Source organism: Culex quinquefasciatus, chromosome 3 (genome assembly GCF_015732765.1).
Source record: "Culex quinquefasciatus strain JHB chromosome 3, VPISU_Cqui_1.0_pri_paternal, whole genome shotgun sequence".
NCBI lineage: Eukaryota > Metazoa > Arthropoda > Insecta > Diptera > Culicidae > Culex > Culex quinquefasciatus.
Window position 1 is genome coordinate 151,910,013 of NC_051863.1, and position 27,208 is coordinate 151,937,220.

At 38.1% G+C, this 27,208-nt stretch overlaps 2 protein-coding genes across 5 annotated transcripts; both read right to left on the bottom strand.

Annotated features, from left to right (window-relative positions):
* Positions 1 to 423: 423 nt before the first annotated feature.
* On the bottom strand, positions 424 to 20,420 carry LOC6044838 (transcription factor Sp4). Its single transcript, XM_038261975.1, has 6 exons — positions 19,768 to 20,420; positions 18,990 to 19,711; positions 18,856 to 18,928; positions 17,422 to 18,785; positions 17,225 to 17,351; positions 424 to 1,720 (listed from the first exon to the last, which is right to left on the bottom strand). The coding sequence occupies exons 1-6, from the start codon at positions 19,909 to 19,911 to the stop codon at positions 1,124 to 1,126; spliced, it is 3,027 nt and encodes a 1,008-aa protein (XP_038117903.1). The 5' UTR covers positions 19,912 to 20,420; the 3' UTR covers positions 424 to 1,123.
* Positions 20,421 to 21,626: 1,206 nt separating this feature from the next.
* On the bottom strand, positions 21,627 to 26,800 carry LOC119770673 (uncharacterized protein K02A2.6-like). Of its 4 annotated transcripts, XR_005278940.1 has the most exons (4): positions 26,520 to 26,800; positions 25,398 to 25,907; positions 24,626 to 25,332; positions 21,627 to 22,301 (listed from the first exon to the last, which is right to left on the bottom strand). XR_005278940.1 is itself a non-coding variant. In XM_038265992.1 (3 exons), exons 1-3 carry the CDS (start codon positions 26,526 to 26,528, stop codon positions 24,880 to 24,882), a joined length of 972 nt encoding a protein of 323 aa, XP_038121920.1. In that variant the 5' UTR covers positions 26,529 to 26,800; the 3' UTR covers positions 21,627 to 24,879. The 4 variants fall into 4 exon arrangements, 3 of the variants coding, with proteins under 3 accessions (XP_038121920.1, XP_038121918.1, XP_038121919.1); XM_038265992.1 differs by having other exon boundaries at positions 21,627 to 25,332; XM_038265990.1 differs by having other exon boundaries at positions 21,627 to 25,907.
* Positions 26,801 to 27,208: the final 408 nt, after the last annotated feature.

Sequence of the window (27,208 nt, forward strand, 5' to 3'; positions counted from 1 at the left end):
TGGAACGGCAGCATATGCGTTGCTAAACCGAGGCATGACCTAGGGCATGACTGTATTAACAAATTACGAAAATTAAAAAACTACTTTAATTTGGTAAATTACTCAAAGCTTAATTCCGAAAATCCGAAACACGATTTTTTGTTCTGTTACTTACCTCAGCCAGGATAAATGGTAGAACAATGGTAAAAATTAACAACACCGAATTTTTAAACATCGCGAACTTGGCTGACAACCGGTACACTAAAATTGAGAGTTGCTTTTGTAACTGACGGTTCAAATTCCCTTCCCCGTTCGTAAATCACGGCTGCGGCTCCAAATTCGTTTTAAATTGCCAAACAACCAGCTAGACGATTTTTTGTGCACTGCAATTTTGTCACTTTTTAATGCAGTGATATTTTAAACAGATTGATTCCAAAAATAAAGTTCATTTAGACACTGGGGGCTCGTTTTATTTTCACTTTTTCTTACATGCTACATTTTACACAAATCTATTTACGAAATCTTTTCGTCATACAAAATACTTTAGATTGTTTGTTTTTTCTTACACTTGTAGCGGGTGTCTTTGGTCCGGAGGTCATTCCGGAACATCCTCCATCAACACTAAATGCAGTCACGACAGCTATGCTGACGTGCGCTGGTGAAAAATACTCTAAATGAAGAATAAATACCACACGACCAACAGACTTTACACGTACATGTTACACAACGATTAATCAAATAATTAAACGAAACTACGTGAGTGATTCCGGCACTGTTGATATATTTACGTCGGGATTGGAGAAATGATACGCGAATGTGCTCATAAAACGTGCCTCCATTACGCTTGAACGCCTCCCCGAGTTCACACACGTGCCAAACAATGAGGCCTCGCTAATACAGTTGGTCGATGACTGCCGGAGCAACGACCGGAAATGAACTTATGGCATTGCTAAACTAATTGTGCGTTGTGAGATTCTTTTTTTTGTGTGTTGTAAAAATTTTAACCTACGACTGGTGGCACAAAAAACGACTTCAATGACTTTTTTTGCTTAAAATATGGCAACATGAAAATTCTACAAAATAAAAACACGGGGAATGCGTTAAATCAGTGGCCGCCGCTAACCCAAACCACCTCCCGCCGCTCCTAGGAAATCTGCTCGATCTTGATGTTGCCCATAAGTTCCCGTGATGCGGCCGCGCTCAAAAACTGCGTCCCGTCGATGATGAAATTCGAAGGGATGTTGTACACGGTGGCCGTACTCCCGTCCGCCGACTTGATGATGGCGGTTTTCGCTCCCGCGGACAATCCCGCCAGACTGGTCCCGGACACGGTTTGGATCGTTTGGTGCTGCTGCTGATGGTGTTGGGCCATGCTGGTTGGCATCGCGATTTGGATGATTTGGCCCTTGCCGGCGGTGCTCTGAAGTTGGTGGGCGGGAATGGTGAAGATCTGCTGCTGCTGCTGTTGGTGATGGTGGGACACTTGTTGGAGCGTCACGCTCGTGGGTTGCATGCTCGTTTGCTGGATGGTGAGGGGTTGCTGGATTTGAATTGTTTGATGGGTTTGCTGCTGCTGTTGCTGTTGGGGTTGTTGTGTTTGCTGAACAGATTGCTGCTGCTGGACGACAGGTTGTGCCTGTTGCTGATGTTGTTGTTGTTGCTGAAGTTGAACTTGCGGTTGAGTTTGTTGTTGCGTGCTTACAGATTCACTCTTTTCTTTGGTTTGAACTTTTTTTACGACCTGGAATTTGAAATACAGTAAATTAGACATTGTGTGTGTGTGTGTGTGCGCGTGTGTGTGTTCTTCTTCTTCTTCTTGTGTTTTGTTCTTCTGATAGCCAACAACGAAGTTATAGAAAAGTATAATCTGTATCAGACTTGGGTTGATACAGCTTATCTCAGTCCCGAATGCTGGGTGGGAGCCCTGTCACTCTGTTTTAAGCAATTCATTTATAATTGATAAAAATAAAAATTATTTTCGGGCTGGTCATACAAAATGGACATGTGAATATTCCAAAATCTGTATCTTGGGAGGCTATGATTTGGACTTTTAAAAAATCGTAAAAAACACAAAACATAAAGGATTTTAAAAATCATATTTTGTGCAAAAACTAAGACGGCGAATTTATTTTTTAAATAACTTGTTTTTTGTGACAGTCAAACAAAAATTTCAAAAATTATGTTAAAGGGGTTACATACATGTAAATCGTAAAAAATCTCACAGGTTGGTATGAGCACACATTTAAACTTATTTTAAATCTTTTTGCAGGGCATTTAAATGTACATTTTCATCTATCATCAAAATAAATAAGACATTTGGATTTGGATTACTGAGATATAGCTACAGTCGACTCTCTGGCTGTCGATCTTCTCGATATCAATAATGCTCCATGTACTGATCAATTCTTCAGTCCCTTCAAACTGCATTCTTCGGTTGTCTTTATTCCTCGATATTTTCTCTTGCTTGGAGAATCTCTTCCTCGACGGTCCCTTGGATTCTATTTGGTTTAAATATCTATTCCGGTTGTCAATAATTTCACTTTCTCATGGCTTGCGTAGACATTTTTCTTTGAAAAATGAAGCTTTGAAGGGAGTTTGACATTTCTTTGTTTTTGTTTGCTGGACGTTGCCATGATTCTCTCCCATAGCTGGTTAGCAAGAAAAAACTAATTTCAATCGAGTCTTCATTTTGCAGCTTTCTGTAAACTGATGCTTTTCTTCCTCGACGGTCCCTTGGATATTGACAACCAGAGAGTCGACTGTATTTTAAGTTAGCAGTTTCAAAAACGGGTGCCACGATATCTCAACACTGCATTGACCAAATTGGCTCAAAATTTTGGTGAAGACTCGTTGAACCGATGCTGTGTGCATGACGAAGGCCAATTTTCAAAAACTTAATTTTTAAAAAGATAAAAATATTTTTATGTTTTTCATATAAAAAATCGTCAGTTTTTCATTTGTTTTTTTAAAGCAAGATTTCAAAATCGGGCTTTGTCATGCACACGGGATATGTCTCGGTAGGCTTTGCCCCAATTTTCAGACCATTTGGTTTATCCCATCTCGAGATATCGTGACACAAAAAAAAACATCTTTTTTGTGAATTTAGTGAATTTTCTGAAATATCAAATTTTTTAAACTTTTAATCGCTGATGGGTTTACACTTTTTTCAATGGCATCGTTTTCAAGTTAGGCCGTTGCAAATATTTTTTTAATTTATGACCCCAATAAAGACGAGTTGGGAAGTAAAAAAAATAAAAATGAATATAGGATCACATAGACAAGCCAAAGTGATAACATTTGAAGGAAAAGGCGTTATAAAATGCATTTAACAGAAACAGGTTGCTTTGAACAGCAACCCGTTTGTTTTGCAATCATTAATTTTCAAAATACGCATTCACGAAATAAAAAAAAATCGCGAAAATAAACTTTCTACGGTATTGTACAGTCATCCCTTATGTTCGGAAAAGTTTCCAGATCTGCAAATGTTCAACAAATCATAGAAAATCGATAATTGAACATAATAATTTGCTTTTTCCTTCATGTGAAAGCTTTTCTTGCGATCTTTCGATTGATGTATAGACCGGCTGTACATGTTTACGTTTTATTTCAAGTTTAAAAAAACATTGACCCTTGAAATCCACAAATTCGGAACACTTTTTTCTTACGATGTAAACAAACTTTTTTTTCTCTCCAGGAGTACATATTTTTACAAAAAAAGACTTCACTTTCTGAAATCAATGAAACACAAGCTTAGTGATGTTTTAAACAAGGTCTGATAACTTTTTTGTGAAAATATCAATTAAATTCAGGTGTTTCACAATTGTGGGAGGTAAAAGTTAAAAAGTACTACTTTTACTAGTGAAATAGCAAGAAAATGTCCAAAATAAATGTCCTAAAAATAGTAGTGACGACAGAAAAGTTGCATTTTGCATCCTATTGACAAATTACCACAAAAGTCAAGCAAAACATTGTAAAAGGTCCAAAGTCAAAACTGTAAACAAACGGGATTTTTACTGCAAACGATGCTTTTAGTCGTAAACTACCACTACATATCGAGAAAAGTATAAAAAGTAGATTGTTAGGTGGAAAAAATGCAGTTTTGCAAAAGTCCTTTGTTTATAACATCTTGTTTGTTTTCAACCTTCACATAGAGCCCTTGTATCAAAGGGCCAATATAGAAACTGGTTTGTTTTGTTTTGACATTGTGTTAGTTCCAGGGACAAACACAATGTCGTTCCAAACAAAATTCGAAACCAAGTATGACACTGGCGCAATGAAGTAGCTATACCGTGCGAGGCCTGCCACGAAGCACATTTTCACTTACGGTTGCGTCGAAAAGGACGATACTCAACCTGACCCATTTAAACACCTCGAAAATCCAGACAAATTCTGCGGGAATAGTTTGGCGCGTTCCACGCTTCGTCTTGGTATAGGCTGTCCTACTTGGCTAGTACCGAAATTACGCAAAAAAGTTTCACCAGATCAAGAATACTTGCCAAAATCTGTTTTCGCTCATTTCTAAGAAGCTAAGGTTTCGGGTAACTTGGGTTACGCGGCAGCACCTGGCGGTCCCCACGTCTTTTTACAGGGGAAATCCTGCGGCCAAGAGCAAATCGCACGTCACCAGCCCTGCTTCGGCAGCAACGACGTGTTCCAGACATCTTGGTCACTTTGACTTTGTGATTTTTCACAGCTCCTACTAAAACTTGGGTATGTTAACAGGGCATTCAGCTACACTTTACAATGCTATCAGACTTACCTTCGTTATTTCGACCCGTGGGGAGATGTGAGGACCAACAGGGTTTCATTATCGTGAAGTAACGGGAACTTCTTTCTGATTCTTCAGAACAAATTTTTGAGGGATAAAAATCCTCTACTTTTTTGCACCTTTTACTTTGCACACAGCTTCAGGTGTCAGACGATCTTTATTTTTGCATAAAATAACACAAAAATCATTCAGAGACTTCAAAAATCAAATTAAAACACCGAAAAACTAAATTCGTTGCAAAGGCCAAACAGGGAAGTGAAGTTTGTTTTGGTTAGATCTGTTTTGGCCACTGGCCGAACAAACAAAGCATAAACATAAACAAAACGGAATCGTGTTCGGCCTGGGACCAAAACGGAAAGTGAAACTGCCACTGTTTACAAAGGTACTAAAACGCAAAGGGCCAACTCATATCGCGTGGAACGAAAATTTTATAGCAGGGTCTATGTTGCTTTTTTATGAATTTTCACGAAAAAAAAAACATTTGTTGGTAAATTTGAACATAAGGAAATGTAACCCTAATAGTTTTCTACCATTTAAGGGAATAATCTTTAGAATTCTCACAGTTCTATTGAATTAGGATTTGAAATACTTTTCCTAAACTTCAAATTGATTTTTCTCAATGTTTTGAAAAAGGACAACGTGCCTTTTACAATGTTTTGCTTGAAGTGTTCCAAATTTGTGGGTGTTCCGAATATGTGGGATGACTGTACAATGGAATTAGAATTCACGAAAATTCATAATATTTTTAATCGGGCCTAAGGCCGATGCAAATATTTTTCAAAGTTTTGTCCCTCGGCTTTGGTCTGGGTCGAGGGGGGGAGACAAAATATGAAATACAGAGAAACCTCTTTTTACGCGGTGCGTTACGTTTTTCTAATTTGTCGATTTCTCTGGAACGACGCAATTTTTTTGCAGTCTTCAAAAGCGAATTTGTAGGTTTTGTTGAAATATATAAAATGCTTTTTGAAACTTGCAAAAATATTGTATGGTATTAGAGAAAATGCATTCAAAACAGTTTTCAGTTGATTCGAATCTTCCTCCATTCTTTCAAGTAATTGAAAGTTTTTTTTTTTGCACCCTGATTTTTTGGGATTTTTAATTTTTTTAAATTTATAAATATTCTATGATGAAAAAGCAACCCGAAAAAAATACAGAAGAACTAAAAGAAAAATCCTACAATTTTCGTTTATTGCCATCGTTTGTTGCATGCTCAGATACAACCTTTTATAGTTTATATTTTGAGAAAATAAATTTTGCTCAGTGCCACCTAATTTGTTCTAATTTCTAAATCTGTAAGTTTTCATCAAATCTACTGCTCTTTCCACAAAATTAAGAATCCGGGGAGACCTTTTGAAATGGCTAAATCACACACAAAGATGATGGTTGATTTTTAAATTTCTAAAAAAATGTTGTTAAATAAACTTCAAAAATGTTAAATTTTTTACATTGAAAATCGAATTAGTCTAAATATTTTGAAAAATTCTAAGTTCACGTGTTTTTGGGAACCCCATAGATCATGCTTCCCCTCGACTTGAGCATGCGCAGAAATTTTGTTGGTCGGCGTTATTATTGATCGAGCCTAACGTCACAGAAAATAGATGTAGGTACATGTAAGGGTGCATTCAGAGTGGGCGCTACTAGCGACGCGACGCGACTTTGACAGGTGAAGCGACTGCGAGAGACAACGCGCGACTCGATTTCCGCCCCAGAGTGGACGCGACTTAAAGCGACGCGACTGGGGGAAAAACAAACATTCAAATATATACAAAACTAGTTCAAGTTGTGTCAAAAATGGATTCAGATTCTGACGACGATTTTGTGCCTCTGAAGCGGTGAAATACGTTATTCTCAACTCGGAAAAAGGTTTGGGATTCACCCAATTAACCGAGAACGCGCGCAATATGGGAGTACCACACTCTGTACCCCCAGTTACGTGCCGACCCGGGTAAATTTAGGAGTTACCTACGCATGTCAGAGGACACATTTAATTATATTCTGAAACTTGTGGAACCAGAACTGATGAAAGAGTGGAGCAATTTTATCAAAACCCCGATAACTCCAAGAGAAAAGCTGTTCATTACATTGAGGTAAGTTCAATATTCTGTTCATGTTTAGGGGTTACATACATATAATTCGGCAACAATGTCAAGTGTTGAGTACAAACTTGAACCATTTTTAAATCTGTTTTCAGGGCATTACAATTACAACTTGGTTTTATTGAAATGTTTATATTTTTGATAGGGTTGCAGATTTTCAATCTTTTGGGCTCGTTGGAAGTTTTTTTGATTACCCACCCAACGATGGATGATTGATCCAGGCATCCTAGACAACCAGACATCAAAAAAAGTGTAAATTTAACACTTAAGTGCTCATGACTCTTGATAGGGTTTTCAGATCGTCAATCTTTATCTTTTTTTTGATAAGAAAAAATGAAAATTTTGGAACATCGTAAGAGATACCCCCCTGGCACAATTCTTTAGTTAAAAATTAGTAACTGTTCAAATTTTGAGCCAAATCGGTTAGGGGTAAAGGGTCGCTTTTTATCGTTGAAGTTTGTATTGGAAAATTTATAAAAATATATGGGGAAAGGCAAAAATTTCAAACTTCCGCCAAAAGTTGACGTGAAATGCTTTGGATTATTGTCAAGTATGAGATTCTTATGTAAAATTTCATGACAAACAACTTTGTCGAAGACCGCAAAACGATCCGAGGAATCGAATCAGGGGGTATCCCTGATGTAGATTTTTTTTATTGTCATCCTCTTACCAAAACAAAAATTAAAATGGTGAATTGGACATCACTTTCATCCAAGTGTCGAACTCTAAAAATTGTTTAATTAAAACTTAAATGCTCATAACTTTTGATAGGGATCTTTAATGTTTTGGAATGGTTGGAAATGTTTTTTGCCATTTTTTCGGTTAAGGATATTTTTCAGAGAAATTATGTATTGACTTTTCTTTCAATTGTAATTCAATTCAATTTTATTGCAATTCAATAGGTTACATTTCAAACAACCTCTTTCTTTGAATATTGATTCAGTTAAACATTGTTGTTTCCGTCAATACTGTTTCCGTGGGAATACATGCTCCAGAACAACACTCTGCATTTTCATTCTGCAAAGCAGTTTTGCTCGGGATCCAGCTTTCGGAGATGCGGCAGAAGGCTTTCAAGAAAAGCTTCGTCTTCATCTCGCTCTTTTGAAGCCACCTTTCTTTCCAGCAGTTGTAGCTTTTTGGTTTCGATGTCAATCAGCCGTGCCACATTGTTGTCTTTGGACATTCTCTTTTCTTTGGGGGCTTGGCCAACTGGACTGCCTGATTCGGCAGGAGGCGGATTTGGAACCTCGAACGTATCTTCCGCACTTTCGTCAAGGTGCTCCTCTTCGTACGCGCACTCATTTTCTTCGTTTTCCTCAGGCTCTTGTTGGTTCACCGAATTTCCCGATTGTAGATTGCCACTCATTTTCCTTGGCCGCATTTGGTCACGCACGAATGCCATGCTTTTAAAGTGGGCCCAGGTCGAATAATTTTGGTCTCCGTCCGCGGCGTCTCCAGACCGTGCTTCTGGGATTTTCTGCAATTCACGTCGGTAAATATCGCGCAAAGCCTTCCACTTCTTCCTGAGAATGTCAACAGAACCTATAAGAGAGGATTGTTTGAAGAATAAAAAAAAATATTAAAGAATGACAATACTCCGATAACGTTTCAAAAAGCACCATGTACATAGCTTTTGTCTGAGACGTAGCGCTATATGAAATGTTAGTGTAGAATTGATCATTAATAGTATCCAGATTTTAAGCGAAGATGGCGTAACGAATGGTGCACGCCAATTAACAACAATTAAAAAACTAACTTAATCCACCTATGTGGTTGGTGCCTTCCTCACTCGTTACCAGAAGATCTCGTTACGCAAAAGATCAGGAAATGATTGATATTTATTATCAAACTTGGTTATTGGTAAGGAAACAATTACCAATAAACCAAAATACTGACTTAAGTCGTCAAAACTTGATACAGGGTTGCCAGACAATTAATATTTTGGACTCGTTTGGAAGGTATTTTGAATAGCTATCCAATGATATGTCGGATTGTTGATCTGGACAATGTTTTCATACACATAAGTGAGATCCGGCTTCCAAAAAGAACATCAATATCATTTTAGTGGTCATAACTCGAGACAGGGTTGCCAGATCTTCAATGTTGTGAGCTCGTTGGAAAGGTCTCTCGATTACCTAACCAATGATGGATCAGATGATAGATCCGGACATTGTTTACATACATTTAAGTGAGATCCGGCTTCAAAAAAGTACATAAATATCACTTAAGTGGTCATAACTCGAGACAGGGTTGCCAGATCTTAAGTGTTGTGGACTCGTCGAAAGGTTTCTCGATTACCTAACCAACGATGGGTCGAATGATGGATCCGGACATCGTTTACAAACATTTAGGTGAGATCTGGCTTGAAAAAGTGCATAAATAGCACTTAAGTGGAAATGTCTCGAGACAGGGTTGCTAGATCTTCAATGTTTTGGACTCGTTGGAAAGGTTGTTCAATAACCTAACCAACTATGGTTTGGATGGTGGATCTGGACATTGTTTACATACATTTATGCGAGATCCAGCTTAAAAAAAGTATATAAATAGCACTTAAGTGGTCATAACTCGAGGCAGGGTTGCCAGATCTGGAATGTTTTAAGCTCGTTGGAAAGGTCTTTCAATTATCCAACCAACAATGGGTTGGATGATGGATCCGGACATCGTTTACATACATTTAAGCGAGATCCAGCTTCAAAAAAGTACATAAAAAGTACTTAAGTGGTCATAACTCGAGGCAGGGTTGCCAGATCTTCAATGTTTTGGACTCGTTGGAAAGGTCTTTCGATTACCTAATCAACGATGTGTTGGATGATGGATCAAGACATCGTTTACATGCATAAAAGTGAGATCCGGATATATGTGAAAACACATTTTTATACATAACTTTTGAACTACTTATCAAAACTTCAAACAATTCAATAGCGATGTATGGGACCCTAAACCAAGTCGAATGCAACTGGTTTGATCAAAATCAGTTCAGCCAGTGCTGAGAAAACTCAGTGAGAATTTTGGTCACATACATACATACACACATACACACACACATACACACACACAGACATTTGTTCAGTTTTCAATTCTGAGTCGATATGTATACATGAAGGTGGGTCTTCGAGCTTTTATTAAAAAGTTGTTTTTTAGAGCAGGATTATAGCCTTACCTCAGTGAGGAAGGCAAAAAACTTAAACACATTTGAGCAATTCTCAAGCAAACCCGGAAATGGATTTTACTAATATTTTTTGGTTTGGCTCAAACGTGGTGGGGGCCTTCCCTATCACAAAAAAAGCCATTTTGTGTCATTGGTTTACCCATACAAATCTCCTTACAATTTTGGCTGCTGTTCATAAAAAAATGGTACTTCAATATTCGAAAATCTGTTACTTTTAAAATATTTTTTTGATTGATTTGGTTTCTTGGGCAAAGTTGTAGGTATTGATGAGGACTATTCAGAAAAAATAGGTACACGGTAAAATTTTTGGTGATTTTTAACTAACCTTTTTCACAAAAATCAATTTCCCAAAATCCGTGTTTTTAATATTTGAAATTATATATATGTTTTAGGGGACAAACCCCGCATCTTTTAAGCCAATCAGAAGAATGAACCAAATTTTTGCCGACGAGTTTAGTATTTTTTTGCAGTTTTTGTAAAAAAATAAATTTCATACAATATGTTTTTTGACGTCATTTCTTTTATATAAAATAGAATTTGCAATCGAAAAGAATTTTACGTTTTTTTAATAAGTGTGCCATTTGCAACACAAAGCCATTAAAAGTTTAATTTTGGCCGGCCCTTTTGAAATTTTAGTGTTGATTCAGGAATATTTCAAGAATGGACAATCATGGACACTATTTTAAAAATATAAAAACCTGAATTTTTCGGACAAAATTTAACTTTTGATGGATATATTTTGAAAACGGTGCACTTAATCAAAAATTGTAATGCACTTTTCAATTACCAATTCGATTTAACATTAAAAAAATTAGGTCAATAAATTTTAAGTAAAAGATTGTTTTTTATTACCGTACTTTAAGGTAATAAAAAAACACCATTTTCCATGTACCTATTTTTCTGAATAGTCCTCATCAATAACTAAAACTTTTTGAGGTCTTCGGTCAATCAAAAAAATCCTTGAGAAGTAACAGATTTTCGAATATTGAAGTACCATTTTTGTATGAACAGCTGCCAAAATTGTATGGAGATTTATATGGGTGAACCAATGACACAAAATGGCCCCCGCAAAGTTTGAGGCAAATAAAAAAAAAATGGTCGATTTCGTAGAGAATTGCTCATTTAAGCATTTGAGTGGTTCTCTAAGATTTCGCAAATTGGGATTTGTTATTACTTTTTTGATTTGGATGAAACTTTGTCCATACATTGTCTATTTCCAAAGTAGGAATTTTGCATCATCAGTTTTTCCATACAAGTCTCCATACCATTTTGAAGGTTGGTTATACAGTATGGGCATGTAAATTATGTAAAGTATGTAAATTCCGCAAATTTGTATTTTTTTAACTTTTGAAAAAATTCGATGTGTTTTAGGAACTAAAACACCATCTTTTGAGCCATAGCGCGTGATGGTGAAAAATCTGGTTTAGAAGATATGAGTTTTTGAAAAATATCGAATTCTTCTTTTAAGAAAATGCACCCCTGAAAAAATATTTCTGAAAAGCTGAGAAATTGATTTTCTAAATTCCTGAGAGAAAATATCTCAGCTTTTCTTCTTTTTCAAATTTTGATTTTGGAAATTTCACTTATTGTTTAAAAAGTTTATTAAAAAAATCCGTTTGTTTTCGTGTCCATATTTTTCCGGGAAGTCCTAATCATAACCTACAACTTTACCGTAGACACCAAATCGATCAAAAATACCTTCTCAAGATCCAGAACTTCATACATTTACGTACTCATTTTGTATCACCAGCCCCCGAAATTGTATGGAGACTTGTATAGATTTTTTTTTTATCATCATTTTCATGTGTGAGATCCGGCTTCAAAAAAGGGTATAATTAACATAAGCAATCATAAATTTTGATAGGGTTGTCAAATTTTCAAACTTTTAGGCTGGTTGGAAAAGTGTTTTGATAACCCATTCAACAATGGGTCGAATAATGACCCGAACATCGTTTTCATCAAAATATCTGAGATCTGGCCTAAAAAGTGTATGAATAACACTTAAGTGCTTATAACTCTTGATAGGGTTGTTAGATCTTTAAACTTTTGGGCTCTTTTAAATACCTTTCTAAAAATGTATAAAAAAACCCACCCTTATTACAATCTTCCGTCCTTAAGTCAGAATCGTCAAGTTAAGAAATTCATTTTTCGAGTAATTTTATAGCCTTCATCATTAAGATGATCGATTATGGTAATCGAAAAAGGAAAGACTTAAAATAACATAACTTTTAAAATTAATGCAACCGAATTTTTCACTAGAATAAATCTTATTAAAAAAAAACAATCTATGCTGTTTTGTTTAATTCATAGGTTTCTGGCCACTGGAATTTCTTACAACGCAATACATTTTTCATACCGCATCGGAGTATCTACAGCCGCAGAGATTGTTAAGGAAACATGCCGTGCGATATGGAACCACCTTCAGCCTTTGCACATGCCTCAACCAACGGAACAATCATTTTTGATGGTCGCACGAGGCTATTGGCAGTTGTGGGACTTTCCCAATTGTCTCGGCAGTATCGATGGCAAGCACATCCGGATCCAGTGCCCTCCCCAATCAGGTTCGATGTACTTTAACTATAAAAAGTTTTTTTCGGTGGTCCTACAAGCCGTAGCTGATGCGAACTACAAGTTTGTTACAATTGAGGTTGGAGCTTTTGGGAAACAGAGCGACGGAGGAACATTCAGGGCATCTACTTTACATGATCTGATGAGAACCGGACAGCTCAGGATCCCCCAGATGCTCCACTACCCGGATCCAACATTACTGCCCCATTCGTTCTCGTCGGGGATGAGGCGTACCCCTCTTGCCAAACTTGCTGAGGCCTTTTTCCCGAAGAAATTGTGACGAAAAGGGCGAATACTTTAACGAAAGATTGTCCAAAGCTCGTAAGTGCATTGAATGCGCGTTCGGTGGTATTAATGCAAAATGGCGTATTTTGTGGAAGCCCATCGAAACCGATGTAACAACTGCTGAACTGATAACGAAAGCCATATGCGTGCTACATAACACTATTATCGACCGTGAAGGTACAGCTGAATTGTTGAGAGAAGTCGAATATTTTCAACAGCATATTACCCAAGTAGCACTCATAACTTGTCGACTGTTGAATAATAGGTAGACAATTGTTTTTGATAAACATACGAGAAAAAATCTGAACATAACTTAAATAACAGTTTGTTTCACTGCTTGTATAACTAACTTGTGTAACTATCGTGTTTTGTGCCACAAAAGTGTTAAAACACAGTCAACTTCACTCTTTTCCAACAAAACACAACATAGGAAAATTCTCACCTATTTGGAGGGTTCCATCCAATTTGCTGATTTACACTGTTTAAACAACTTATTTTCGAACACCTTCGATAGAAACTTGCTTGCTCACTTCCGTTTGAAGTATTTATCACTTGATTTCAGCTGAAAACGCTTTTTATGAGCTGTAATTAAACGTCAAAATCCTGATATGCCATGATGCTGTTCCCTCATCTGCATTGTTTTCCTCGAAAACAGTTTGTTGTATAAGAATAATATTGCACTGTTTGTTTCACTGCTTATCTAACATTGTCATGTAACGGCATCTTCTGAAAAATGGGCGTGGCCAACCATTCTATAAATAACCTTAGGTTTTCTCGCTTTGTTACACAAATGTTATCGGAGAACAGGTTATATAACTGATATTCAACAAACATATTCAACTTGACATTGCGTGTTGTTAGGTGGTGTAAATTTGTACGTGAGGTATTTAGAGTTTCAATAATGTTTATTTATCGAAGATTGCAATAATTTTAATTGTTGACCGATTATTTATAAAAATATCGCCGGTAAAAGCTACAAAAATATCAGCTTACGGAATTCATGATAGAAAACAAAAAATTAAAATCACACCAATTTTCAATGTTACTCCGTGGTACGGTAATCGAAATGACAGTTGAAACGGTTTGTTATAACAAAGTTACATAATGAAGTTATAAAAACTGACTTGAAACAAACTTATATAACTTTATTTCCAATGACAGCCTTTTCTGGAGTTAAGTTGTATAGCTCACTGCAGTATAACAAAGCTGACAGCAGCCTTCTTATTGACGTTTAGGCCAGCTTGTTTACTATGAAGCCTCGTGGAGAGATGTGGAAGCGCGCCTGGACCTGCCTGGAGATAACAACAAGTCGTCGAAGTCATCGGATCGAATCTTGGGAAAGACGGAGTTCATCAAAAAAATGAAAATCTAAAAGTTCGCCATGAAGAGGGTTTCACATGAATCACAGTTAGAGAGCGCAAAAATATTATTTTTTTTTTCATGCAATTTAAATTTTTTTCTAAATAAATCGGGCAGAAACAAACGTACCAAAATAGTCAGAGATACTATTCATATTGGCTTCGTCGTTGGTTGAAATTCTGATAAGAACTGTTTGTTTACATGTAAGTTGGGTAACGGTTAGACAACTGTTTTCAATCTATCTTTCCTTTTCAGTGTGCGCTTTGATTTGACAGCACAGCCGTTAACCACGCCCCCTTTTTTTTGTTGAATCTCTTGTTAGCTAGCACAGTGTTGTCAGATACATTTGTACAACTTACTCTGATAACTTGCATCTTATACTGGCAAGTTATACAACAGAAAAAAGTGCGCTTTTTCCAATGCACAGGAGTTGTAGAACAAGTTGTGGTAACGAGGCCGTTCGGTTATACAAACAGTTAGGAGATACGTTTATCTGACAAAGTGTGTTGCTTGGGTAGGCCAACCCGTGCCAGACGATCTAATCCCGTGAATGTAAGCAGTGGACGAGTCGTCCGAGAGAAGTTCTCGGATTTTGTGTGGAACAATAAAATTTGAAGGTGTATCAAACTGAATTCGCGATTTATTCAGATGGAATTGATTATAGCACTCTAATAACGATACAATAAAAGTTATCTCAGTTAAAATATTTTCTTTAAAAATGTAATCCGAAAACGACATCCAGCTATTCAATGTTCTATTAGTTCAAGTCCACAACCTTTAGTTAGGGTTGTCAGATCAGAACAGACACAGAGAAATGAAATTGGTACATCGCTGTTGTACAATATATTTTTTAATGATTTTTAGAAACAAAACTTAAGTACACGTTCAACAAGTTTTACCCGATCCGGCGATGAGTGATAATCGTGGTTTCATCTCACCCTAGTTGGCCCCAGTGAGACGAGACTTGTCTGATCACGCCTTCCGTCTGATGGGAAAAAATGTTGGTCCCGGCATACCTTTTATCTACTGAAAAATTTAACAAATAATCCCATCGAACAGGCCTGCCCAATCCACGGCCCGCGGGCTGGATCCGGCCCGTTAAGCCATCTCATCGGACCCGCGACGGATCTTGAAAAATTTTCAATGACTGGCCCTTTTTTCCGTACATGAAATATTGAATAAATTAGTTGACTAAGTTGAGTGTTTGAATTAAAAATTAATTGAATATCAAATTTTCTTATTTTAAAACAAACATTAGATAAAAATCATTTATTTTTGTTTTTTCATGGTTTTTACTGCACTTCCTTTGAAGTTTATCTGTTTGCAGGAACATGATTTTTTGGAATGAGTAAGCAAGGTTAGCATGAGAATTGAAAATAAAGATTGTTGCAAATAAAAGATTTGAAAATCCTTAAAAACAGGAAGAAAAAGGAGTGCGTTTGAAATAAATCGAACAAACATTTTTTTGCCTCTCTTTCTATAATTCTATATACAAATATTAATCTAGTTTGCAACACTCGATAATCAATAAGTTTTATTTCTGGATTTTTATTTGTGAAGGTCCTATTAACATAGGAAACCCTGTAGCTTATAGGACATTTTGAAAATAACACATAATTTGTTTTAATCTTTTATCAAAAATTACTTCTGCCACTATTTCAGAAAAATTGATCTGGCCCACAGGGCCAAAAGGATGGGCAGCCCTGCCATAGAAGATCTTTAAAAATCTTACTTAAACCATTGTTGTTGTAATTTTATTTGGTAATGAACCATACATTAACACTTTGGCCCAGCCTAACCCCGACCACCCTCCTTTGGAATCGTAATTTGATTTGCAAATTATATTACAACTGAAGCATTTAAAAGCATTCAAAAGTTTGAAAACATAGTACCTTCTTTTGATACTCACCTTTGCCGTCAGGAAGTTGCAGTTTGGCGGCCAAACTTGACCACGCCTTATCTATGGCCACTCGGTTACGGTATGACTTTGAAGCCTGGTCCCACAAGGCGGGTCTCTCAAATACTCCAGAAATCAAGTCTTCCGATTCGATTTCCTGGGACTGGGACATTTTACTTGAGTTTGAAACTTAAAAAAAAACTAAATAAACAAATCTTCCGGATCAGATCGCGCGAATGACAGGCGACGAACCTCGGTAAGCAAAGGTTGGTCGCGCGACGATTTTGACAGTCGCTTACTCATCGCTTGTAGCATAGCATCGCGTCGCTTCCACTCTGAATACGCGCGCGACTTCTGCTGGCAGCAAATGAGTCGCGCATGGTCGCGCGTAGTCGCTTCGCCTGTCAAAGTCGCGTCGCGTCGCTAGTAGCGTCCACTCTGAAAGCACCCTAAGGCTCGAATGCGTTGCATACAATCTAGCATCAAAGAAATTTGAGTTTGCAGGATATGCCTGGCACCGCCATCGTCGCGGCTGAGAATACTTGACTTAACAATGTAGAATGGCTCAATAATTACGAACGAAAATAAATGTTTACCTAGTTTAAATATAGAGTTCACTTCAGCATAATTCCAGTTAACAGTGAATTGTCTTGGACAATAAAATTTCAGAATTGCAAAAAAAAATTGTAAGCAACTCGTTGCAAAACTTGATTTTTTCAGCACTCATCATATTTATCTAACTCGGTAAACCTCGTTGGATAAATGTACGACTCGTGCTGAAAAAATCTTCCTTTTGCAACTTGTTGCATGAACTACTATTTCGACATAAAATCGCCTATTGATTCCGAGCAATTTTCGAAGATTTGATTAAAAGATAACTTTTTGAAATAAGTCAGAAAGGAGAAAGTTTTTTTTCTGATGAAACATTGTTTTCGACATCATAGTCTATCATTTGAAGGTGATGCCGAAGATTTCCTCGACATGGCCTCAAAATGGGACACCCTAATGTCCAATCCGCCCCAGATTCGTGATCATATTACCTTTAGGGTAATATTTTGGACACTACCTTGTATTTGTATCATTTGAAAAAGATCTAAACTTACTTTTTGTGCCCCAATCTGCCCAGTCTCATGCATTTGTTTGTGCTTCAGGAATTGACTCTTCATGTAGAATCCCTTGCTGCAGATGGAACAGTGAAACGGTGCCGAACTACTATTTTCCGTGTGCGTTCTAAAATTGAAAATAAAAAGACAATGTGATTGCTTTGAATGGGACAAAGTTAACTCACAACACAACTCACTTTTTATGCTTGTTCAAATTGTCCTTCCGCGAGAAGTACTTCCTGCACACCGGACACGAGAACAGCTTCTTCCCCGTGTGCGACACGATGTGCCTCATCAGGTGCTCCTTCCTGCTGAACGACTTGCTACATCCGGGCTCCTCGCACTTGAACGGCCTCAGCCCGACGTGCGACTTGAGGTGCTGCATCAGATGCTCCTTGCGCTTGAACGTCTTCGAGCAAACGTCACACGCCGTAAAGCTAACCCCACCGGATCCGGACGCGGAGTTCGCGTTGGCGCCACCACCGCCACCACTTCCCGCCTCGTGATGGCCACCGGCCCCCGCCGCAGCCGCTGCCAAGTCCTGCTTGATCGAGAGCGCCGAGATCGCTTTCATTTGCTGGGTGGCCGCGATCGATTGCGCCGTCAGGGAACCTGCCCCGCTGCTGGATTCGGACGAGCTGTTTAGCAGATCTTCGACGGACTCGCGACGTTTTAGTGGGGGCGGTGCTGGCGGATTGGGCTTTTGGGGTTTTGGTTTGGTCGGTTGGACAGTCGGGAGGGACTGCGGTTGGGGTTGAGATCTTTGAACGAGTTGTAGCTGAGGAGTTGGCTGCTGTTGTACTTGGGTTTGTGATTGCTGTTGCTGAGCGGGTTGAGTTGTGATGACCAGATTCGGTTGGGGTTCGGCTTGCGTGACCTGCGCGGCCTGTCCGGATTTTTCGACTAGACTGAGATAGTTGGAGAGGGGAACCTGCACGCTTGGCATCGCCAGCTGCTGGGGTTGAATCTGAATCTGCTGCGGCTGCTGTTGAGGTTGAATGCCAAACTGCTGCAAGCCCTGCGGAGTCAGCGTCAATGCCGGTGGCATTCCGGCCGGTGCCAGCCGGAACATCCCGTCCGGTCCCGGTTGAAGCTTCATCTGCACGTACTGCACACTCGGTACGACACTTTTGCCCATTTCGGATGTCATTCCAGCGGAGGAAGCGATCGGTGCCAGCGCGATCTGTTCGCCACCGCCTTCCGTCTTCAGCATGATCGGCAGCATGCAAGCCTTGTTGCTTCCTTGGCTCGTCGCCGCGGTGAACATTTTGGCGTCCAACGTGACCGGAATCGACTTCATCGGACTGCTGCTGCTGCTGGCACTCGTTGCGATTGTCTGGGAAGTGTTGATGGGACTGCTGGCGAAGCTGGTTATGGTGGCCGTGGAGGAAATGGGCGTGATCGAGATGGGACTGGCCGTGATGGCCATCGGAGTTGATTTCGTGGGAGTTGAGGTGGCCACCAGAGTTGGTTGTTGTTGCTGCGGCTGTTGGGATGCGGAAGCGACGGCGGGTGATTTGATGAGGACGCTGAATTTGGGCTTCTTCGAAGCGGATTCGGGCTGTGGAGAATAATGCTTGCATAGTGATCAATTCTTTAAGAAATTTGACAATTTCAATTTTAATATTTACCGTAACTGGATCCTTCTTTATAGATTTGACCGGCGTTTTCAGCCTGATAAATTCATCCATTTGAGTGTAGTTTCTAAAACAGCGACAATACATTTTAGTAAACAGATTAAAAAAGTCACACACAGAAATCTTACGTCTGCTGCTGCTGCTGCGACTCCCCGGAATCCCCACCAGCCCCGCCGGTCACAAACGTTTGATTCGAGTCCTGTATCTTGTAATGGATCTGATTCGCCTTAATCGTTTGCCCATCCAGCGTGATTGTGTACTGCGCCATCTGTTGCTGCTGCTGCTGCTGAGTAGCTTGACTTTGTGTCTGCTGCTGCGGCTCCCCACTTGTACTGGCACTGCCTTGCGCTTGGATCCCCACCGCTTGCATGATACTGTTGAGGAAGTCCGCATTCGGTGCCATAATGGTAGCAGACTGGACGCCGCCTCCTCCTCCTCCAGAACTAGTTTGAACGAAGCCCTTCGGAAGGCTGTTGATGATGATGGGCGTCATGGTTGGCGGAGTGGCCGTTGAGATCGAGGTCGGCGGAGCAGGTTGCGGCTTGACCTGAGTTGTCGCCGCGGGTGGTTGTTGGATCGCTTGCAACGTTGGCAGCGGGTGCAACTGTGGAGGGCTGGCAAGTTCTACCGGTTTGATGGGTTCCAGGGCTTCCGCCGACGACGTTCCGTCCTTGCCGGAGGAATCATCCTTGATGTAAACCATCCCGCCATTTTTCAACTTGGTTGAGTTGAGACAGCTCTGCAGCATTTCCTGGGCCCGCTGGACCGCCTCCCGGAACTCGACGTGGGCCTCCAGCTGGCGAACGCAGCGTGAGCAGACGCCCTTTGGCAGGCGGTCCTTTTCGTGAATCTGGGGGAAACATTCAGGTTATTTTTAATGAACTGTTTAATTATTATAACGTTTACCTTCAACGTCAGTGTTGAGTTAATTCTGGTCAGCATATTTTTACGTTTGCCTTCTTCGGAGAAAATTCCGGTCTTGCCACCGATGCCGCTGCCGGCGCACAAGCGGCACAGGTCCACGAAATTTACGCATTTGTAACCGGCCATGGCAATTCTCGTTTGTTTGTTTACCAACTCTTACTTTCCAGAAGGCATTTCTTAATAAATTTTGAACACTTTTCGCTCAGCTACAAACCAGTCCGAGAAAATCGGGTTTATTGTCCACCTTCGCAGATTTTTATCAAACCTCAACAAGCATCGTAACACGAACCGTCTGTCACTATCAAGTTGCAAAAACGCAACATTCTTGGCGCTTCTCGGAACCCACTCTGGCTAGCCAGGCACCTTCCCGCTGTCCCAGTGTCCACCCCCGCAAACTCTATCCAGAGACCAAGCAGAAAATCAACAAAATCGCGCAACCAGCACCGTTTTCCACTGGCACCCAACGCTAGCTACACCGTGGACCACTTTTCACTCACGACGGAACCGGATTTACGTGCGAAACGGATTCCCGGAGGCGCGCGCGGAACAGACGCGGAATTTTGGTGTTTTCCTTTTTGGATTGGGGAGGCGCGCTTCGGTTTTATTTTTCTCTCTCCTCGCGTTCTGTCATCAAACATCAAAACAAGCGCGATTGCACGCACACAAACGTACAGTCGTGATGCCAGATGGAGGAGCGGAAATGTCTGTGTGAATTGGCGTTGCAGACGTTTTAGGTTTGCTGCGGGACGTTGAAAAAAACTGCAGAGGATTAAATTTCCAGTTGCTGTTCTAGGTGCTGTTGTTTTGCCTTCCTCACGTTACTGAGGACAGGCTATAAAATCACCCGAAAAATGAACTTCTCAATTAAACCTCCTAGACCCACCTTCTTGTATACCTATCGACTCAGAATCAAATTCTGTGTCTGTGTGTGTGGTGGGATGTTGATCAAAAATTGTCACTCGATTATCTCGACATTGGCTGAACCGATTTTGTCTGTTTTGGCGTCATTCGATCTGTCTTCGGGTCCCATAAGCCGCTATTAAAAATTTTGCAGTTTAGTTAAGTACTTCAAAAGTTATGCTATAAAAAAGATTTTAACAAAAGTCCGGAAGATTGTAAAAAGGGTGGTTTTTGTGAGAAAACCCGTCATGCTATACATTTTCAGAAAGGTATTTAAAAAACCATTCCAACGCGTCCAAGACATTGAAGATCTGACAAATCTATCAAAAGTTATAAGCACTTAAGTGTTATTTATACGAATTTTTTAGGCCGGATCTCAAATATTTTGATGAAAACGTTGACCGGATATCTCATGCGACCTATCGTTGGATAGACATTCAAAAGAGCTTTCCAACGCGTCATTGAATATCTGACAACCCTATCAAAAGTTATAAGCACTTAAGTATTATCTACGCACTTTTTGCATTTTGGATAGCACCCTTCAAATGTGAGGAAGGCGCCAACCACCTAAGGGTGGATTAAGTAACGTTTTTGTAAATTTCAAAATGTTTCAGAATAATTCCCAATAATTTTAGAATCAGAAATACAGCCATTTATTTTGAAAAGTAATAACACTTTTCGTATGTTACTGATATTTGAACCAGGGTGCCCTAAGCTTTCTGGGCAAATAGGAAAAAATCACTCATTTAAAAAATACCTAAGAATCTTGCTAAGGATATTTCCATACATAACACAAAAAACTGTCTCTATCAATTTTTATTGTCCATGAAGTTTTTTTTATGATTTAAAATATTGGACATTTTCGTCATTTAAATATTAGAGCAGAGGTGCCCTCATGGCTGTAATGTTGAGAGAGAGACGTCCAAACAGGTCCGTTCAGTAGAATGACAAGGGTGGTAATGAATCTTTATTGACCTACATATCATTGACTACTATGATCTACTAAATCATAGACTACTATAATATTACAATATATCACATCTCTTCCTTGTTTTAACATGAACTTTAATTTAGATTTTCATCAAACTGATATAATGAATAATCATGTAAGTAGTTCGGTTTCTTGGAAATCCTTCTCGAAGTACGCGTGCTGACATCTTCTCCAATCGTTGTACTGCCGTTTTCCTCAGTTGGATTGACATCTCTATCATTTATTTCCTTTTCAAATGGACTTGCTGAAAGTAGTTTCTTTGCATGATTAACATGTCTATCCAATTCAACTCCGGTTCGCTTATTCTTGACAGTTAATCTCGTTCCAGTCCTTTTAACTACAATATGAGGCTGTGGATTGAAATTGGTAGTCATTTTGTTCTTCTTTATAAAATTTTTAACAATGACTTCATCGCCGACATCAATCGAAGAATCTTTTGCTTTCCTCTTTCTATCTCCAATTAGTTTTCCTTTTTCTTTATTTTCTCGGTCTTTGTCTTTAATTGCATCGTAATCTGGTGATGCTTTGGTAGAATCTATTGTCGGTAATTTATCTCGAATATTTCTTCCAAACATTAATTTTGCTGGTTCCACATCTGTTACGGAATGTGGTGTAGACCGATAAGCTAAAATAAAGGATTTAAGTCTTTACCTATCTCTGTTCATTGTATACTGAATTTCACCTAAAAGAAAATTTTGTAAATCTGTTTTCCAATCTCTGCCCATAGTCGCACTAATTTTCACTGTTTTCAAAAATGATTTATTAAATCTTTCAACCATTCCATTTTGAAATGGTGAATATGGAACAGAGTAATTAATTTTGATGCCACAAGTCTTACTAAAAACAATGAACTCTTCTGAGTGAAATGGTGGTCCATTATCGCACACAATTTCTTCCGGATATCCAAATCTTGCAAAAATTATCTTAAGTTTATAAATTGTTGCAGAAGCAGTCATTGATGGCATTATTTCAACTTCAGGATATCGTGAAAAATAGTCAACAACTACTAATAAGTGAGTGTTATTCATAATTTCCGTAAAATCAATAGCAATTTTCTTCCAGGGACCAGTTGGTAGTGGTGTTCTTGTCATTGGTGTGGTCGAGCATTTAGAAACTAATAAACATCCTTCACAAGCTTTCACAAAATCTACAATCATTTTATCGATTCGAACCCACCATACTTTTTCACGTAATCGTTTTTTCATTGCAATAATTCCTAAATGGGGCTCATGAGCCAACTGTAGAACACGATTTTGTAAAATTTTTGGTATGATAATCTTCTTGTTTTTTAGTACAATGCAGCCATCGGTTGATAAATCTTTAGCGAAAGATTTATATTTAATTAAGGTTTTAGGCCATCTTTTAACTGGATACGGCAACCATTTGATAAGATCAGAAAGTTCAATATCTTTACATGTGGCGTCACTTATTTCTTCATGTGATAATGATGCTGGACAAATATCATGTGAAACCATTCGAATAATTCTCTCCGCTTCTTCATCAAAACTTTCGTCACAAATTTCTGCATCTTGACATAGTCTCGAAAATGGATCGGCAATGTTAGACTTTCCAGGTTGATAGATCACTTGATATTTAAATGACATCAATCTTAAAATCCATCTTTCAATTCTTGCACTCGGTTTTGCTCGTTCTCCAAAAATAGTGACCAAAGGTTTGTGATCCGTTATCAACCAAAAGAATTTTCCATAAAGATAATAATAGAACTTTTCAACAGACCACACTAAAGCTAGCGCTTCACGTTCAATTTGAGCATATCTTCTTTCAACTTCTGATAATGTTTTGGACACGTAACCAATAATTTGATATGTTCCGTTCTGATTTTTCTGAAATAATACTGCTCCCAATCCAACTGGACTCGCATCAGCCATTACAAACGTTTCTAAGTTTGTGTCGTAAATTGCTAAGGTCTCCTTCTTAGCTAATATTAATTTTATTTTATCAAATGCTTCTTGATGATCCGATGTCCAATTAAAAGGAATGCCTTTCTTGATCAAATTGTTTAATGGTTTGGCAATTGAAGATAGGTGAGGAATATAGCGATTGACAAATGTAATCAATCCTAAAACTTCGTACTTCTTCAGCAGTTTTTGGAATTCGAAATTTAGTTATTGTATCCAATTTTGAATTTGAGATTGTAACACCATTTCCAGACAGTTGATATCCAAGAAATTCTAATTCTGTTACACATTTTAATGTTTTAGCTTCATTCAAAGATATGTTTCGATCTTTTAATCGTTCCATCACAATTTTGTTCTTCTTTCCAGTGTTAGTTTGTCAGGAGCGTGAATTAATATGTCGTCTATAAATACAATTACCCACGCAAAATCACATAAAATATTCTCCATTGCTTTCTGGAATAATTCAGGGGCTGCTGACAAACCAAAAACTAATCGTTTGTATCTCATTAAACCAAGAGGTGAAATAAAAGTTGTAATATATCGGCAATCTTCTTTGAGCACAAGTTGGTGAAAAGCTTGTTTAATGTCGAACCTTGTGAAAAATTTGCTGCCTTTCAATCGAGAAATCATTTGTTCCATTGTTGGTAAAGGATGTACTTCTCGGATTACTGCTTTATTAGCTTCTCGTAAATCAATTATTATTCTCACCTTTAATTTACATTAAATAATATAATGCTTATAAATAATATTTTGTTATTAAAATAAAAATTAACCTCATTGGCACTTTTCCTCTTAACTACCATAGGAGAGACCCATTCTGAAGCTTCATTGACTCTTTCTATTATATCATGATTTTCTAATTCCTTTAATTTAAGTAATGTGAGTTCCTCTAGTGGAATTGGAATACGACGTAAACATTGTCTAACTGGTGGAACAGTTTTATCGATTTTTATTGAAGCAAACATATCTAATAATTTTAATCATTACATTTTATTATATCTTCTGCTTTATGTACATTATATTTCATTACCTCTTATTGCCGGAAATGGAGTCTGTGTAATAGCATGTAAAAATTTAACAATTCCAAGAACTTCTGCTGATTTTCCAGATAATAATGAACATTTTCCGTCTTGAATAACAAATAATGTGGTTCGATGGCATTGGTTTTATGCCTCACTTCAACATCAACTTCTCCAAGTACAGTCAATGGTTTGTAGCTACCGTAAGCACGAAAAATTTTGTCACTGCCTTTCCTCACATCAAACATTTTAAATCCAGTTTGTTTCAGTTTTTCCAATCATCAATGCTTAGTACATCTTCATCTGCTCCAGTGTCGATAATGAAATTTACTTCGACTCCTCCTACATCCAGCGCAACAGATCGTTTCCCGTCCAAATGGAATAATTCACGGATTTCAACTTTTTCTGTAACATCATCCACTTCCCGAACAAACTTTTGTTGTGTCTTCATCTGATGCTTTTGATTTTGTTGATAATTTTTGTTCGTGTTACCATAATCATCCTTTTTATGCATCTTTTGAAAACCAGATCTTCTGGACATACAACATCTCGCAAAATGGCCCGTCATGTTACAGTAATGACAAGAAATATCACGAGCCGGACAACGAGGATTATTAGCTAAATGATTTCCATTACATCGACTGCATTTTATATCTTTCCTGTTAATTCCGCAAATTTCTCTGGAATCATGCACTGGTTTGTTACGCAACTCGTGTACCTATAGTAATTGATTAGTTTTATTTGAATTGTAAATAATTTCTCTGCAAAATAAATAAAATGTACCTGAACTCTGACTGACTCATGAGTACGGCCAACTTTCAGCATTTCATCTAATGTTCTGTCACATTCAAGATATTTTGCCCGTAATTTATCATCATTCTGCGTCGCAAATACAATTTGATCCATTAACATCTCTTCAAGTTGATCATCAAAACCACATAGTGTTGCTTGAGAACGTAAACGAATAACAAAATGATCCAACTTTTCTTTAGGATTGAACAACATTTGCCGAAAACGATGTCTTTCATATCGTAATGACATTTTGGGTGCAAAATAGTTGTCCAAAACTTCCATAGCAGCTTCAAATAAATTTTCAACAGCATTTTCTCCACATGTCTTAATAACTTTTCTAACATCAGGTCCGCCAAAACATTGTAGAGCATTAAACATTTCATCGTGAGCATTAATTCTTTTCAATGCCATATAAGCCAAAAATTGATCTTTCCATGCTTCCCATCGAACGTTGGTTGGTCCGTCTTCATTTTCAATAAACGGTAAAATGTTACACTCCAACTAAAATATATTTTAAATTAATATCATATTGAAATAAATTAAGTTTCTAGACTTCAGTGAAAAATATATCTCAATTTGTTCAGATTTTCTGTTTGCCAATTTATTTTATTTGTACTTGTCAGACCGGAATCTGAACAACACAGATTGAATGAATAGATCATTCCAATCCCGGTTGACCGGAGTCAAACCGATATCTTTGTTAGGCCGGAACCTTAACAAATTAGATCGAACGAACGTATTCGTTCCGATCCCGGTTAACCTGAGTCAAACCGATTCTTTGTCAGGCCGTAGCCTCGACAAAATAGATCGAACAAACGGATTTGTTCCGATCCCGACAGACCTGAGTACTGTCGATTCCTTTGTCAGGCCGTAGCCTCGACAAAATGAATCAAACGAACGGATTCGTTTCGATCCCGGCAGACCGGAGTACTGCCGTTTCTCTTGCCAGACCGGAGTCTCGACAAAATCAGATTGAACAATTCATTTGTTCCAATCCCGGTAGAGCGTAATCTAACCGTTTCAAACAAAAATAAATTGGCAAAAATTTCTAATAATTTGAAATTATTATTTTGATTTTTTTAAATATATTTTTCTTAATACATTCAGACTTACTCTCGCCATTTATACTTGAATGTTCGATAAATTTGATTCTAAAAGTTCCAATTTGAATTTTGAAATAAATTGATCTTCAGTTCCAAATTAGATTTTTCAGTAAACAACTTCAACTTCTTCGTTTCCAAGACTCCCGCTCGTCGCCAATGTAATGTTGAGAGAGAGACGTCCAAACAGGTCCGTTCAGTAGAATGACAAGGGTGGTAATGAATCTTTATTGACCTACATATCATTGACTACTATGATCTACTAAATCATAGACTACTATAATATTACAATATATCACAATGGCTTCATGGCCCTGCGGGCCAGATCTGATTTTTCTGAAGCAGTGGCGGGCCGGAACTTATATTTGATTAAGGTTAAAAAAGTAAACACATTTCTTACGATTTTTATTATTGGGTTCTTTTAAAGTAAATAAATAACAGAACAAGTGTTGCAAATAAGATTCAAAAATGTGTTTATTTGACTTATTTTAATTATTGTTTGTTTGAAATGATATAGGTAGTTATTGTTTTCAAATTTCAATTTCAATGGTCGTTGCAATTTTTTATGTTCAATTTCCTCAACACAGCTATATATTTTACGTTTTTTATTTTTAAAACATTTGCTGCGATTTATTCTCAGTAAAAATAATTTCCTTTTAAGCATTATTAAAAAAAAACTTTATCACTCAAAAGTTATTCTGG

Excerpts from the sequence above, each read along its gene's own strand:
- LOC6044838 (XM_038261975.1), bottom strand. The coding sequence starts at position 19,911 with ATGGCCGGTTACAAATGCGTAAATTTCGTGGACCTGTGCCGCTTGTGC. Across the intron at positions 19,712-19,767 it reads ACTCAACACTGACGTTGAAG|ATTCACGAAAAGGACCGCCT; the intron begins GTAAACGTTATA and ends TGTTTCCCCCAG. Across the intron at positions 18,786-18,855 it reads TAAAGAAGGATCCAGTTACG|CCCGAATCCGCTTCGAAGAA; the intron begins GTAAATATTAAA and ends TATTCTCCACAG.
- LOC119770673 (XM_038265990.1), bottom strand. The coding sequence starts at position 23,565 with ATGGCTGATGCGAGTCCAGTTGGATTGGGAGCAGTATTATTTCAGAAA.